At 45.3% G+C, this 16,744-nt stretch overlaps 1 protein-coding gene across 1 annotated transcript in view; it reads left to right on the top strand.

Moving 5' to 3' along the window:
• The window catches only part of LOC129713318 (G protein-coupled receptor kinase 5-like), an 84,333-nt gene that overhangs the window by 27,110 nt on the left and 40,479 nt on the right, over window positions 1-16,744 (top strand). Inside the window, exon 2 of the mRNA XM_055662291.1 lies at window positions 2,251-2,346. Coding sequence (XP_055518266.1) covers window positions 2,251-2,346 — 96 coding nt within the window. The remainder of the gene's footprint in view (window positions 1-2,250; window positions 2,347-16,744) is intronic.

Below are 16,744 nucleotides of genomic sequence, written 5' to 3'. Positions count from 1 at the left end.
ACACTGGCTGATTCCTTGCCCCTAGGTCGGTGCGTGTGATAATCATCTAGGTCATTGCTAGGGGAGGGGAAAAACCTTGCAGCAATGATGATACAGTTCCCGGTGAGACTGAATGATCTCAGAAACTAGGGTTACTGGTTACCAAGTCAAGTCCTGCTTATTAGTTTAGTTTTTAGTTTTTAGTTTAGTGATACAGCTTGGAAACAGGCCATTCGGCCCACCGAGACCGCATCAATTAGTGATCTCCGGGCATTAATGCTATCCTCCACACACACACACACACACACACTAGGGACAAATCACATTTATGCCACTCCAATGAACATACAAGCCTGTACATCTTTGGAGACGTGGGAGATCCTGGAGAAAACCCACGTGGTCACGGGGAGAACGTGCAAACTCCGCACAGACAGCACCCAAAGGACAAAGGTCACATTATTGCCATAGAGGGAGTGCAGAGACGGTTCACCAGACTGATTCCTGCGATGTCAGGACTGTCTTATGAAGAAAGACTGGATAGACTTGGTTTATACTCTCTAGAATTTAGAAGATTGAGAGGGGATCTTATAGAAACTTACAAAATTCTTAAGGGGTTGGACACTAGATGCAGGAAGATTGTTCCCGATGTTGGGGAAGTCCAGGACAAGGGGTCACAGCTTAAGGATAAGGGGGAAATCCTTTAAAATCGAGATGAGAAGAACTTTTTTTCACACAGAGAGTGGTGAATCTCTGGAACTCTCTGCCACAGAGGGTAGTTGAGGCCAGTTCATTGGCTATATTTAAGAGGGAGTTAGATGTGGCCCTTGTGGCTAAAGGGATCAGGGGGTATGGAGAGAAGGCAGGTACGGCTGATACTGAGTTGGATGATCAGCCATGATCATATTGAATGGCGGTGCAGGCTCGAAGGGCCGAATGGCCTACTCCTGCACCTAATTTCTATGTTTCTATGTTTCTATGTCAAAGGACATTTATTGTCACATACACCAATTGGCGCAGTGAAATTTGAGTTACCATGCATCACACAAATAGGATAAGCACAACACTATAAAACTTAACATAAACCATAAAAGCGGTGGACAGGATTGAACCCGGGTCTCTGGAGCTGTAAGGCAGCAACTCTACCGCTGTGCCACCGTGTTGCCCGTATTGTCGCATCCACAAGGGTGGAGAAATGTTGCTCGCTGAAGCCTCTTGGGCGTGTAGACACAGACAGCACGCAAAAATATGTGTACATAAATGACACGTTCTACTGTGCAGAGAAAAGGTAAAAATAAGAAAAAAACGCATTTAAATGTCCACAATAGGACATGTCCTCAATAGGTTGAGGTGAATTGGACAGCTTCCTAGCTTATGGAAGGACCATCCTGTAGAATGATAATAGAAGGGAAGGAGCTCCTTCTTGAGTCTGGTGCTGCGCGCTTTCAAGCTTCTGTACCTTCTGCTAGATGGAAACAGAGGGGAAGCGGAATGACCAGGCTGGGACCAGTCTTTGATTATGTTGGCTGGTTTTCCGAGCCAGCCACTGTGGCACAGCGGTAGAGTTGTTGACTTGCAGGGAATGAAGCGCCGGAGACCCGGGTTCGATTCCGACTGCGGATGCTGTCTTTACGGAGTTTGCACGGTGACCTGCGTGGGTTTTCTCCGAGATCTTCGGTTTCCTCCCACACTCCAAAGAGGTAGAGGTTTGTAAGTTAATTGGCTTGGTAAATGTAAAAATGGTCCCTAGTGGGTGTAGGATAATGTGCGGGGCTCGCTGGTCAGCATGGACCCGGTGGGCTGAAGGGCCTGTTTCCTTGTTGTACCTCTAAATTAAACTAATCATGCAGTGTAAATTGAGTCAATGTTGGGGAGTTTGGTCTGTGTGGTGGACCGGGCTACATCTACAACACTCTGCAGTTTCTTGCGGTCTTGGGCAGAGCTGTTCCTAAGCAAAGCTGTGATGCGGAAAGACAAATTATTGTCTTTCCGCTGAGTGGATAGCACGCTACAAAAGCTTTTCACTGTACCTCGGTACCCGTGACAATAAATTGAACTGAAATGAACACCATACTTGTGACATTGGGCTGAACCAAGTGAAACTGACACCATCCATCTCTAACCAGAAGATTGAGTTGAGGGTGATGTTGAGGTGTTGTGACCATTTTACTCCCTCTAGTGCAACAGAGCTGTCTCCTGTGCCGGGAGACCCATGCTGTGCCTGATGTAATTCAGATTCTCAGTCCTCACTCACTTTTCTTTTATATTTTATAGGTGGGGGAGGGAAACGAAAAGGAAGAAGCAAGAAGTGGAAAGAAATCCTCCGGTTCCCCCAAATCAGTCAATGTGAAGATCTCCGGAAGGTTGTGGGTGAGTGTATCAACCAACACAGGCAGCATGGTGGTGCAGCGGTAGAGTTGCGGCCTTGCAGCGCCAGGGACTCCGGTTCGGTCCCGACTGTGGGTACTGTCTGTACGGAGTCCGTACGTTCTCCCCGTGACCGCGTGGGTTTCCTCCAAGGTCTTCGGTCTCCTCCCACTCTCCAAAGACGTACAGGTTTGTAGCTTAACTGACTTGGGTTTGTATACTTGGTATAAGTGTAAATTGGCCCTAGTGTGTGTAGGGTAGTGTTAATGTGCGGGGATCGCTGGTCGGTGCAGACTCGGTGGGCTGAAAGGGCGCTATATCCCTAAACTAAACTGAACACTGGGGCAAGGACTTATCATCGGAGGGAGGGCTGACTTTTCAGATATGTTTAGTTTAGTTTAGTTTCAGTTGAGTTTAGTTTATTGTCACGTGTACCGAGGTACAGTGAAAAGCTTTTGTTGCGCGCTATCCAGTCAACGGAAAGACAATACATGATTACAATCAAACCATTTACAGTGTACAGATACATGATCATGGAACAAATTGTGCAAGGTGTGGTCTTAATTGGAAAAGAATTGGACTGATGGTCTTCCCTGTTATTAAGCGATGAGATGAGGGAATTGAGGTCCACCGAGGGCTTCATGTCATGCAGTCGGCAGTGTTAATAAAGCCCAGTGGTGCTTTATACGCGGACCTAGGCTATTGGTGAATAAATAGGTTTTAACAACATCTTAGATGATAGAAATTGGACTTTTTAAAAAAAATATTTTTATTAGAAGCAAACATATTATAAACATATTATAAAGTATAGTTACATATTATAGTTAAACTTTTCATATACATCAATCATACATTATTACATTTTTCAATTGTCGATTAATTCTGCTTCTAGTGGTGTTTTTTCATATAGATAGAAAGAGAGAAAAAAGAATTACAAATATCAAAAAAGAGAAGGTGGAATTAATTACTTATAATACGTCATTGGAGATAAGTTCGTAGATTATAAAGTATAATTTTTCATCTAATCCTGAGCAAGCTTCAGTTGGGTTTTTGTGCCGGGCCAATCTATCCCTTCAAATAATGAATGGAGCCCATATTTTAACAAAACGTTCTTGTTTATCCATTAAGACAAGTCTAATTCTTTCTAGATGTAGGGTCTCCGACATTTCCACAATCCACATTTTAATTCTGGAGGTTATAGGGCCTTTCCAAAATGTTAATATTAATTTTTTCCCTGTTATAATAGTATATTAAATAGGGAATTACCCTCAACAGAGGCAATAAGAGAAGATTGGAAACATGAACTAATGATAAAGATCCCGAAAGATAGATGGGAAAAGTATCTCGTTCCTTTTGTGCGTGAGAGGGGCAAGGGGAGGGGGGGACGAGGCGAAGGGAGAGGGGGAGGGGAGAGGGGGGGGGGGCGAGGGGAGTGTGTGGGCGAGGAGAGGTGGGGGGGGGGAAGGAGGAAGGGATTGATCACTGGCCCTTGGCTGATATTTTAGAAGGTGGTCAGCATTTGCAATTTGCTGGGTTGGTGGATGAGAAGATGGCGTTGGTGTTGAGAAGGGCAAGGCTGGAGGTCCAGTATTACATGGAGGCAATGAAGTTTTGAACAGCTTGGATCTTGTGACCAGCAAAGGCTGGCAGGCTGATGATTTGGTAAATTCGGAGATACAAAAGAGGTGGAGATGTGGCTTTTGGCAGCTAGCTGGTTAAATAAGGCGTTGGTGGCCTTGTAGAGATGAACTGAAGCTGCTTTGGAGAACAGCACCACTGATCCTGTCTTGAATATCAATCTGATATTAACCTGACCAACTTGATACAATCAGATATTAACCTGAACAACCTGAACAACTCGTTGTTTGTGACATAGAATGAGAATCAATGGCATAGATAGGCACAAAAAGGTGAAGTAACTCAGCAGGACAGGCAGTATCTCTGGGGAGAATGAATGGGTGACGTTTCGGGTTGAGACTATAGTGAAGGCATTGAGACCAAATCTGAGTATGCATCTGAAATTATCCCTGATGTTCTTCAAGTTCATCAAGATATTAAGGTTGTTCTGTCGGGTCACTGGCGATATACGTAGGTAGTGACGATGATGTGACGTTTCAACAATGAGTCTGGGATTTTTTGTTTGTGGACTCAATCCGTTGTTTTTCATTTTGTACATAACTTTACTTGCTCTCTCCATTCTGTGAGGCATTGGACTGTATAAACGGGCATTCACAGGTGGCACAGCTGCTTCACGAGGATGTAGCCAGGCCAAGACCCTGACCTTTCGGGAGAGTTTGGGTGGGCTTGGAGCACAGGGGGGTGAGGGGTAATCACACAGAGATGTTTTAGACCATAAGAGGAAGAGATAGGGCGTATCACAGTGTATTTTTCCCCAAGAGCAGGGAAATCAAGAAACGGAGGACTTGGGTTGAAGGGTGGCTCAGAGGGGAAAGATTTAATGGGACACTTTTTCCACGCAGAGGCTGATGGGCATATGGAATGAGCTGCCAGAGTAGATAGTTGAAGCAGGTAATAATAATAATAGTAATGTTTATTTATATAGCACATTTATAGTCAATTTTCATTGACCCCAAAGTGCTTTACATCATTTAAAAATCAGTTCCATACAAAGCATAAAGATGGGTTAACAAAATAATAAAATGCATAAACAGGACACAACATGTAACATAAACATCCACCACAGCATTCATCACTGTGGTGGAAGGCACAAAAAATTTTACAGGTACTGTAAAAAAAATTTAAAAGACATTTGGGCAAGTGCATGATTAGGAAAGGTTTGGAAGGATACGGGGCAGGTGGGACTGGGTGTAGATGGGGTGTCTTAGTTTGCATGGGCAAGTTGGGCCAAAGAGCTTATATTTTTGTTTCGTATGAATATTTGACTGAGCTATTGATGGGCTGTTTCCATGCTGTATCTAAACTAATCTGGAGAAACTCAGTGAGTGCAGCAGCATCCATGGAGCGAAGGAAATAGGCAACGTTTTGGGCCGAAACCCTAGAAGGGTTTCGGCCCCAAACGTTGTCTATTTCCTTCCCTGAGTTTCTCCAGCTTTTTAGTGTACCTTCGATTTTCCAGCATCTGCAGTTCCTTCTTAAAAACTAAACTAATCTGGAGTCTCTTTTGTGTGTTTCCTCTGTTCCTTTATCTTTGCGATATCTGGATACTGTAGTGCCTTATGACCCTGCCTGTAACATTTTAACTGGCATTTCCTGAACATTTCTTTGAAATCTGAAATACTTTTTCTTGGAACAAACTTTGTATCAAATTTACCAATTACTTTGATTTGAACTCTGAGAAACGGTGAAAGTTGGAGAGGATGATCTCAGAAGTAAGATAAGGGCTGTAGACAGATTATTGATTTGTAAAAGGGTGTCAGGGGTTATAATAATAATAATAATAATAATAATCTTTATTTATATAGCACTTTTCAACAAAACCAGTATTTGAACCAAAGTGCTTTACAGAGATTGATTAAATTAATTGAACAGATCAAATGTCAATAAATCCATAAAAACAAAAAAAGAGAAAAAATAAAAAAGACACAGAACAGTTATGGTGCGAAGGCAGGAGAGATAGATTAGGAGGGAGAGATAGATCAGCCATGATTGAATGGGGGAGTAGACATGATGGGCCGAATGGCCTAATTCCCCTCCGAGAACTCAGGAACACATTTGTAAATCGGATGGGTTTTTTTCCAGTTATTCAGTAGTTATTCAGTAGTTTTTCCAGTTATTCAGTAGTTCCCCAACGAAATCGGATGGGTTTTTTTCCAGTTATTCAGTAGTTCCCCCAGTCTCCAAATCTGAGGAGGGACATTATTGCCATAGAGGGAGTGCAGAGACGGTTCACCAGACTGATTCCTGGGATGTCAGGACTGTCTTATGAAGAAAGACTGGATAGACTTGGTTTATACTCTCTAGAATTTAGAAGATTGAGAGGGGACCTTATAGAAACTTACAAAATTCTTAAGGGGTTGGACAGGCTAGATGCAGGAAGATTGTTCCCGATGTTAGGGAAGTCCAGGACAAGGGGTCACAGCTTAAGGATAAAGGGGAAATCCTTTAAAACCGAGATGAGAAGAACTTTTTTCACGCAGAGAGTGGTGAATCTCTGGAACTCTCTGCCACAGAGGGTAGTTGAGGCCAGTTCATTGGCTATATTTAAGAGGGAGTTAGATGTGGCCCTTATGGCTAAGGGGATCAGGGGGTATGGAGAGAAGGCAGGTACGGGATACTGAGTTGGATGATCAGCCATGATCATATTGAATGGCGGTGCAGGCTCGAAGGGCCGAATGGCCTACTCCTGCACCTAATTTCTATGTTTCTATGAATGTTAATGAAGCCATCACCTTTTTAAATAACATTGATATTTATTAATGATTTGATGCTCCACAGCTGTTGTGGTGGGATAAAAGATTACCAATTAGCCGCTAATTGGATAATTTAACCAAAACACCACTACCCCGGGTAGGCTGCTACCTCGTGTTTCCACTTGTCCATTATGGGACAGTTAATGATATAGAAAAAGTACATCTGGAAAATGATTGTGAACTGAGCAGTGCATGCAGGATAGATAATTGAAGACAAATTTAAACTTATTAGGAAATTGTAATGGGCCATCGGTAATGGTGTGTGCTACTCGCAGAGTTGAAGCAAACCTTTTAAGGAACAGTTTGATGTTTTATTGGAGGTGTTTTTTGGTCTGAGAGTCATACTAGTGTAGATGGGACAAGTTGGTCAGTTTCCACGCTGACCAACTTGTCCCAACTACACCAGTCCCACCTCCCTGCGTTTGGCCCACATTCCTCCAAACCTGGCGGCAACCGTGATCCTGACCATGGATGCTGTCTGTGCGGAGTTTGCACGTTCTCCCCGTGACCCGCGTGGGTTTTCCCGGGGGCTTCGGTTTCCTCCCACACTCCAAAGACGTACAAGTTTGTAGGTTTATTGGCTTGGTGTATGTGTAAATTGTCCCTAGTGTGTGTGTGTAGGGTCGTGTTAATGAGCAGGGATCGCTGGTCGGCGCGGACTCGGTGGGCCGAAAGGCCTGTTTCCGTGCTGTATCTATCTCTAAACTAAAACTAAACCTGTCCTATCGATGTACCTGTCTAAATCATTCTTAAACACTTTGTTTCCATGAGTTTTAATGTGGGCCTGAGGGCTTGTTGTAAATAACGACACATACTGACGTCATGTGACAGACTGCTGCCAGCTATCACACGATACTTTCCCACAATAATATTGCTATCGCTTTCTGTTCCGCCATGGTTTGCTTGTTCCTTTGTTTCGCCTGTGCCGTCAACCAGAAACAAACTGTATTTGGGTCTTTAAAGGAAAGACACAACATGCTGCTGCGGTAACTCTGGAGAACACGGGCAGGTGATGTTTCAATAGACAATAGACAATAGGTGCAGGAGGAGGCCATTCGGCCCTTCGAGTCAGCATCGCCATTCATTGTGATCATGGCTGATCATCCCCAATCAATAACCCGTGCCCGCCTTCCCCCCATATCCCTTGATTCCACTAGCCCCTAGAGCTTTATCTAACTCTCTTACATGGCACACTCTGAATGGTAAAGGCCTTGGACGACCTTGGGATCATTTTCTTTGTTGCAATTCCTGCTTTTGTTGCTTTATTAATGTTATGACAATATGGCAAATGAAACTCCTCGTATGTTGCAAAACATACTTGGCTAATAAAGTATGATTATGATCTTTCCCTTTCCTCTATTTCTGTGTTTGAGGACTAGCACTCTTCCCTGGCGATGCTGGCTCGAAGGGCCGAATGGCCTACTTCTGCACCTATTGTCTATTGTCTATTGTCCCCCTGTCCTAAACTAGGCATCATGTGGAAGCTGGCTCTCTCTGACTGCTCTTTATGTAACTCACGCTAGATTGCACTGAACCAGACCAAGAGTATTCCTCAGCTCGGCATTCCATCCCAAGCTTTGTGCGAAACTGTATAAACACAGCATCTGCCAGTTCAATTAAACCAAACTCAATTGAAGCTGGTCCAACATTGCTCTTGTGCTCTAAAGGGTTCAGACAAATGCAGCTTGAAGCAAAATAAATAGAGATGTATTGCAAAGCTGGTGTCAGCAGAACTATTTCTCCCTCCCACTGGAGAGCTAAACGCGCTCTTGTTGCAGTGCATGTTGTATATACGACATTTATGTGTTTCGCTAGGTCAAAATGATTCATCGAATGATATAACACAGGCGGCTGCCAGGCTAGTGCTGGTTCTTTGATAGACCTTTCCAATTAGTCCCACTCTTCTGCTCTTTCCATTAAGCCTTGCAATTCGTGCCCTGCAAGAGTTGACTCACTTCCCTCACAATAGTGCCACTGTTCTTTGAGGTGGTGCATTTCAGATTATCATCGCTTGCCGCCCAATAAAAGTGTTCTTCACATAGAGTCATACGGCATGGAAACAGGCCCTTCGGCCCAACTTGCCCACACCGACCAACATGTCCCAGCTACATTGGTCCCACCTGCCTGCGTTTGGGCTCATATCCCTCCCAACCTGTCCTATCCATATACGATTTTCCAGCATCTGCAGTTCCTTCTTAAACACTATCCACGTGCCTGTCCGACTATCACTTCATTCCATGGAGGCACAATAGACTGTAGAGTGGAGAAGAGGGAATGTGTGGGGTGTGAGTGGTCCTTGAATATATTGGCTGCTTTCCCAAGGCAGTTGAAGTGTAGATGGAGTGGACCAACAGGAGGCTGGTTTGGGTGACGAACTGGGCAGTGTCGACAATTCCCTGCAATTTCTTGCAGTAGTGCACACAGCAGTTGTACTACCAGGCGACAATGCATCCAGCTAAGATGTAAACATTGGTAAGAGTCATTGGAGGCATGCCAAGTTTTTTTATACTGAGAGAGTAGAGGTTGTTGGTGTGTTGTCTTGGTCATGTCAATATGGTTGGACTAACACAAGTATTGGTGATATTCATCTCCAATTGATGTGGGCTCTTAATATGACACAATTCGATTGAAATGTAAGTGCCCCTTTCAACAGATTGTGTAATTCCCTCACCAGCTTTTGATCAGTGGAGTTGATACCCAATGAAGGGGAAGTTTGCATCAATTGCAGAGTTGCAGTGGGCAGCAGATATTGGAGTCCAGAGCAAAGTGCTAATGCTGGGTCTTCACCCAAAACTTTGACCATTCCTTTGCCTCCACAGTTGCTGCTTGACTCACTGAGTTCCTCCAGATTGTGTTTTGTTTAGTCTAGATTACGCGGTGTAATTAACTGTAATGCAGCGAAAAGCAAAGTTGATATCATTTTTAATGCATTTGTGCCGTGTAAAATGAACCAGTTGTCACAGATATCGACCGTGAATCCCGATGTTAATTCAGTTCAAATTACCTTGTACATCTTTGCCTTCAATCACAGAGTGAATCATTTACATAAATGTTTGACAGACATTAGCAAAAGAGAACTAGACCAAAAAAATATCCTGTTAACTGATTGATATTATACAAACACAACCCATCGGAGTGTGTTCTAAACTCTGTATAGTCTTTAAATTGGCTTCAAAACATCTATGCCTGCACTATCTTGCCTAACTTTTGTATGTCCCAGTTCCGGTAACATCAATACGAAATATCTCTGCAATAATAGGAATTTTTAACAAAGTCCAAGCCAATAATGTCGAGTGTTAATATATCGTTACCCACTATAGAACAGCAACTTCTCCACTGCTGTCTGAATCCTGAATCAATCATCTCATTCACAACTAGAGTGCCAACTGGACTTTGAAAATGGTGCCAATACTCTTGCATGCGGGCTACTTCTGTACCTTTGCTAATCGGGGGTGTGCTTGGGTGTGGCAACACATGACTGAACTGTTTGTAAGAAAAGACTTTCACTGTGCGTTTGGTTCCTCGTGCATGGGGCTATAAATTGAACCATTGAACCATTGTGTTCCTGATCATAGTTTTATTTTCCCAAAATGTTAAACTATGGAGAGCTTTGCAGTGCCGGTTTATACCTGGACTTGTGATATGTGTGGGACAAATTGGGCCCATGTTCACATAGTTTCACACATGTATGACATTGTGTGTGCCCCACACTGCTGAAACCATTGAGGACTGTGAATGAATTTGAAGGTTGTATTCTTCGAACAGGACTTGCTCTCCAAGTACATAGAAACATCGAAAAAAAGTGCAGGAGGAGGCCATTCGGCCCCTTCAAGCCAGCACTGCCATTCATTGTGATCATGGCTGATCGTCCCCAATCAATAACCCGTGCCTGCCTTCTCCCCATATCCCTTGATTCCACTAGCCCCTAGAGCTCTATCTAACTCTCTTACATGGCACACTCTGAATGGTAAAGGCCTTGGGCGACCTTGGGATCATTTTCTTTGTTGCAATTCCTGATTTTGCAAAGATTAAGGTTTTTTGGAGGGATGGGAATGGTGGATGGTGAGGAAAAAACATATATATACATACGCACGCATACTCACACACAAACGCACACGTATACGCTCATACCCACACACATATGCACACATTTACATACAAACACGCATGCTCCCTCGCATATGCACACACAGGCACACGTACACGCACACATACTCAAGCACACACACGCATACGCATACACATACACATGCGCACACACACGTGTGAGTATGTGTATATGTACACACACAGAACCTTTTCACGTTTATAATATTGTCTGCAGTGTACTATGTTTACATATTGTGTTGTACTGCTGCAAGTAAGAGTTTCATTGTTCTATATGGGACACATGAGAATAAAACACTCTTGGCTCCCTTGACCAGCGACCATTCAAGAACCATTCTTTGGGTTCCGTTCTCCTTAACTTGGCAGTGAGAAGCTAGAGAGCATATTTTTCCATGGGCTATTGTGAAAAAAAAATGTTAGTTCACTGGCAGTGTACTTTACTAGCTCTTGAGTTGCAGCCACACACACGCATTTGTTCCATTTCTCAATCAGTCTCACCCCATCCAGCTGAATAATTTTCTAGACGCCATTAAATTTGTTTCAAAAAAAAAACCTCTGTCTGCACAGCCTTCCCTGACATTTGTATTCTCCCTGTTCCTGATCGCATCAATACAAAATATCCGTGCAGCAATGTGAACTTTAGCAGCGTACGAGCCAGTCGCGTTATGTGTTTATGTAACATTACCCACTTAAGAACACCTTCTTCCCCGCTACTATCTGAATCCTGATACAATCATCTCTTTCACACCCGATTCCTGGAGGTCAAGTCAAGTCAAGTCAAGTTTATTTGTCACATACACATACGAGATGTGCAGTGAAATGCAAGTGGCAATGCTCGCGGACTTTTGTGCAAAAGACAAACAACAAAACAACCAAACAAATTATAAACACAATCATAACACACATATTCTTATTCATAATAAATAATAGAAGGAAAAACGTTCTGTAGAGTTAGTCCCTGGTGAGAAAGGCGTTTACAGTCCGAATTGCCTCTGGGAAGAAACTCCTTCTCAACCTCTCCGTTCTCACTGCATGGCAACGGAGGCGTTTGCCTGACTGTAGCGGCTGGAACAGTCCGTTGCAGGGGTGGAAGAGGTCTCTCATGATTTTGTTTGCTCTGGAGTTGCACCTCCTATTGTATAGTTCCTGCAGGGGGGTGAGTGAAGTTCCCATAGTGCGTTCGGCCGAACGCACTACTCTGCAGAACCTTCTTGTGCTGCCATGAACTCCACCTCATTTGCTTATTCCATTGGTGTACCTTAATATTCGTTGTCACCACGTGGACTTTGCACTATCCTGCTGTTTGTCATTGTATTTATTACATTTATCATTGTGGCGTGTATACTGTTTACTCTGTACACTTCAAGTGGACAAGGAATTTCATAGTACCCTAATGCATATGACAGTAAACTAACCTGAACTTGAAACTGGCAAAGGACTTCATGGGCAGTAAAGCACATTGGCACAAAAAAGCCCCACAGCCTCTGTGAGTGTGACCTCGGGTGCTGTCATTGTGGAGTTTGCATGCTCTGCCTGTTTTCCCTCGGCTCCCATGATTCTTGGATACATTGTATGCCATGTTACCCGGTGTGGGGTTACAGGGAGTGGCAGGGAAAATGACTAGTGAAAGAGAGGCAATGGTTAAGAGGTTCGCAAGCCATCTACCTACAAACCTCTATTTCTTTGGAGTCTGGGAGGAAACCGGAAACCGGAGCACCTGGAGAAAGCCCCCGTGGTCACGGGGAGAATGTGCAAACTCTGTAGAGGCAGCACCCTTAGACAGGATTGAACATAGGTCTCTGACCTTTACTGTTGCACCACTGTGCTGCCCTAATCATTGGGGGAATGCACAGTTTTTTACCCAGGATATGGGAATCAGAAATAAGAGGACATGTGTTTAGGGTGAGAGGGCCGAAATGTAAGTGAAGCCTGAGGGGTGACTTTTTCACGTGGGCGTGTGGAACGAGCTAGCAAAAGAGGTAGGTAGACAAAAGTGCTGGAGAAACTCAGCGGGTGCAGCAGCATCTATGGAGCGAAGGAAATAGGCAACGTTTCGGGCCGAAACCCGGAAGGGTTTCGACCCGAAACGTTGCCTATTTCCTTCAGTCTGAAGAAGGGTTTTGTCCTGAAACGTTGCCTATTTCCTTCGCTCCATAGATGCTGCTGCACCCGCTGAGTTTCTCCAGCACTTTTGTCTACCTTCGATTTTCCAGCATCTGCAGTTCCTTCTTAAATACCAAAGGTGGTAGTTGATGCAGGCACGATAATCAGTGTGTAAAAGACACTTGAACAGGTACATGGATAGGAAAGGTTTAGAGGGATATGGGCCAAAGGCAGGTAAATGGACTAGCGTAGATGGGGCATATTGGTCAGCATAGATGAGTTGCATTTCCATGCTGTGTGTGACACTGGCTCTCTGACCCTCAGCTCCTTGGAAAACATCTGATCAAATCTTCAGTCCTTCCAATAATCTTCCCCTGTGGAGCTCGGCCAGGCTTCTGTTGACACCCTCCTGTGAAGCGTTAGTAGATGAACGAGGCTATGTAGCAGAGTTGTTACCGCTCAGTCCCCTCGCTGGGAAATGGGGAAGCAACTGTGGCCCTCGCGGGTAAATCTTGTTAATGTCCCCATTTTTGTTCGTCCATTGCATATTTTACATGCACGGGGAACAGGAGGGCTTATGAGGCGCCCCCATTAACTTTGAGATTGCTTTGCACATTAGCTGCAGTTAAAAGACTCCCAGCAGTGTGAAGTTCTCCAGGCAACAGTTGCCAGAAAAACATTCTTGAGTCTTTTTAATTGACATCATTTATTTCCTGCCAGTGGAGCAGTGCAGCTGCGGGGCGTGATCCAGTCTGTCTGACGCAGGGTATGATGCGATCGCAAGTGCTGATAAACTCATTGCATTGAACTCCATCAGCTCGGCCTCAATAACATTCCACTGGTGAGATGCCAAGTTGCTTTGCCATGCCTGGAGTGCAGCAGCTGCCCTGCCTTGTCCCACTAGCCCCTGAGGGGGCAGCAGAGAGTCACCATCAGCGTGGGGGGGGGGGGGGGGGGGATGATGTTGGGGCTTAGCATGTTTGCCCCAAATGGCGATACTCTAATCAAAACTCCACAAAGGCTGAAAACGCTCAGCGGGTCAGCGGAAAGAGAAACAGTTTGCATTTCTTTGAAGCGTTAACGGTTTCTCCTTCCACAGATGCTGCCTGACCGGCTGAGTGTTTCATTGAGTGAACTGCGAGAGTTCACAGAGTGCATTGCATTAAAAAAAAGGACACCACATAACATAACGGCACATAATGAGTTAAGTAGGACAAAGGACGCAAAGTCTCCAGAGGTCTCCATTCAGGTTTTCTAAGTGGGACAGGGGCATTAGGGCTCAGAATTGGAGACCTTAGGCGGTTGAGTTAATGAAGGGAGAATATATTGGGATTAAGAGTAAATGGGGGCCTTGGGGCTAGCAATGGGCTGAAGGGCCTGTGTCCATGTCTTTGTGATAGACAACTAACTCTAAGGAGGTTGCAGGGATGGGTAACGGAGCCCAGACCATCACGCAAACCAACCTCCCTTCCATTGACACCATCTACATTCACTCTGCCTCAGCAAGGCAACCAGCATAACCCAGGACCAGTCTCACCCCGGACGGACACTCTCTCTTCTCCCCTCTCCCCTCTCCCATCAGGCAAGAAGTACAGAAGTGTGAAATCGCACACCTCCAGATTCAGGGGTAGTTTCTTCCCAGCTGTTCTCAGGCAACTGAACCATCCTATCACCAATTAGAGAGAAACTCCGTCTATCTCATTGGAGACCCTTGGACTATCTTTAATTGGACTTTACTGGGCTTTATCTTGCACTACATGTTATTCCCTTTATCCTGTAACTGGACCACTGGCCAGCGTGCCACCCCAGGTGCTTGTGCAATGTGTTTTATTGCAGAAGTACACTTTATTCACAATATGCACTCAGTCATTCCAAGTTCTATTCCATTTGATCTTTCTATCGAGCCAATGCATTCCCTTGTAATGCGTCACCACCACTCGCGTTAGCCTCGTTAAGTCGTGGGACGGATGGATGGGCTCGGCCCAGTTGGTTTGCGACCAGGAAGTGAGTTAATGTCCACCGTGTCGAGCTTGCACCCTCAGTGCTGATGCGTGCAACAACGAGGCATTGACTTCACTAATGTTCAACGGAGCGCTCTGGTGCACACATCTGGTCTTCATAATTGTGACCGACATAAAGTGCACGTTGCAGAGCTGTCTCCTGAAAAAGGAAATGACAGTCACTGGGGGGTAGACTCGCTAATTAATTCATTAATTAATTAGGGCAGGGGTCGGCAACCTATTGCAGCCAGTCCCGGGACAGGCCAGCCGACCTGGGAACTGCAGAAAACTAATTGGAAAAACACGTGGAAACTAATGCGAAAAGCAACACCAAGTGTCGCACTATGGCGATAGATGTGGCCCCGCCATCCACTCACAGACTCTATGCAGAACAAGGTTGCCAAGCCCTGAATTAGTGCAATGACGACACTCTTTCTTTCATGTTTGTCCAGTGGCCTCTTGGGATTGCCTTTAAACACACACATTAGTTCAGTAATGTATAAAACACAACCTCGCATTCTTTCCATAATGTCAGCCCTGGCAGGCCCCAAGGAGAACTTTCAGACTAAGCATTTTTCTAATGAGAAGTTCTTGACTCTTGCCTCATACTTGGCATTCGGTAGTTGGCTGGACTGTCCTGCATTGCGTGCATGTCTGTGGATGGTGCGGCCTGTGCAATGCAGCCTTGGCGGGCTCCAGCGCATGGTGGTCTTGTGTCTCGGCGCGCTCCAGCGCATGGGGTTGCATTGACAACAGACTGCACGAAAGACCACTTCTACCTTCATCAGCCACTTCCCTGAGGTTTACATCAGAGTGGAATTTGTGGCCTTTTTCAGCGATACCCCGACATGAACGATGAGAGGGGATCTCATTGAAACATGAGATTATTAAGGGTTTGGACACGCTAGAGGCAGGAAACATGTTCGCGATGTTGGGGGGAGTCCAGAACCAGGGGCCAAACAGTTTAAGAATAAGGGGTCAGCCATTTAGAGCGAAGGTGAGGAAACACTTTTTCACACAGAGAGTTGTCAGTTGTGGAACTCTCTGCCTCAAAGGGCGGTGGAGGCCGTTTCTATTGGATAGTTTCAATTGAGAGCTAGATAGGGCTCTTAAAGATAGCGGAGTCGGGGGATATGGGGAGAAGGCAGGAACGGGGTACTGATTGGGGACGATCAGCCATGATCATCTTGAATGGCGGTGCTGGGCCAAATGGTCGACTCCTGAACCTATTGTCTATTGTTTCACACTGTGGAAAGATACGTATCCCACACTGTCCCTCAAACTCTACCCGTCACGGGCTACTCTTCTTAATTGTGGCTGAACCAGGAGATAAATGAAGGAGAAGGATTTGCAGGTTACACAAAAAAGCTGGAGAAACTCAGCGGGTGCAGCAGCATCTATGGAGCGAAGGAAATAGGCAACGTTTCGGGCCGAAACCCTTCTTCAGACTGATCGGGGGCGGGTGGGGACAAGAAAGGGAAAAGGAGGAGGAGCCCGAAGGCTGGGGGATGGGAGGAGACAGCAGGGGGGCTGAGGAAGGGGAGGAGACAGCAAGGACTAACAAAATTGGTAGAATTCGATGATCATGTGGGTGCAAACTCCCCACAGGAATATGAGCTGATTTCCGGTGCTGCTCGCTGTGGCCATGGAGGAGACCCAGGACAGAGAGGTCGGAGACGGAGTGGGAGGGGGAGTTGAAGTGCTGAGCCACCGGGAGGTCAGCTTGGTTATTGCGGACCGAGCGGAGGTGTTCGGCGAAACGATTGCCCAACCTCCGCTTGGTCTCACCGATATAGATCT

The sequence above is a fragment of the Leucoraja erinacea genome, chromosome 35, assembly GCF_028641065.1.
Source record: "Leucoraja erinacea ecotype New England chromosome 35, Leri_hhj_1, whole genome shotgun sequence".
NCBI lineage: Eukaryota > Metazoa > Chordata > Chondrichthyes > Rajiformes > Rajidae > Leucoraja > Leucoraja erinaceus.
This window is presented reverse-complemented; position numbering and strand designations above follow the sequence as displayed.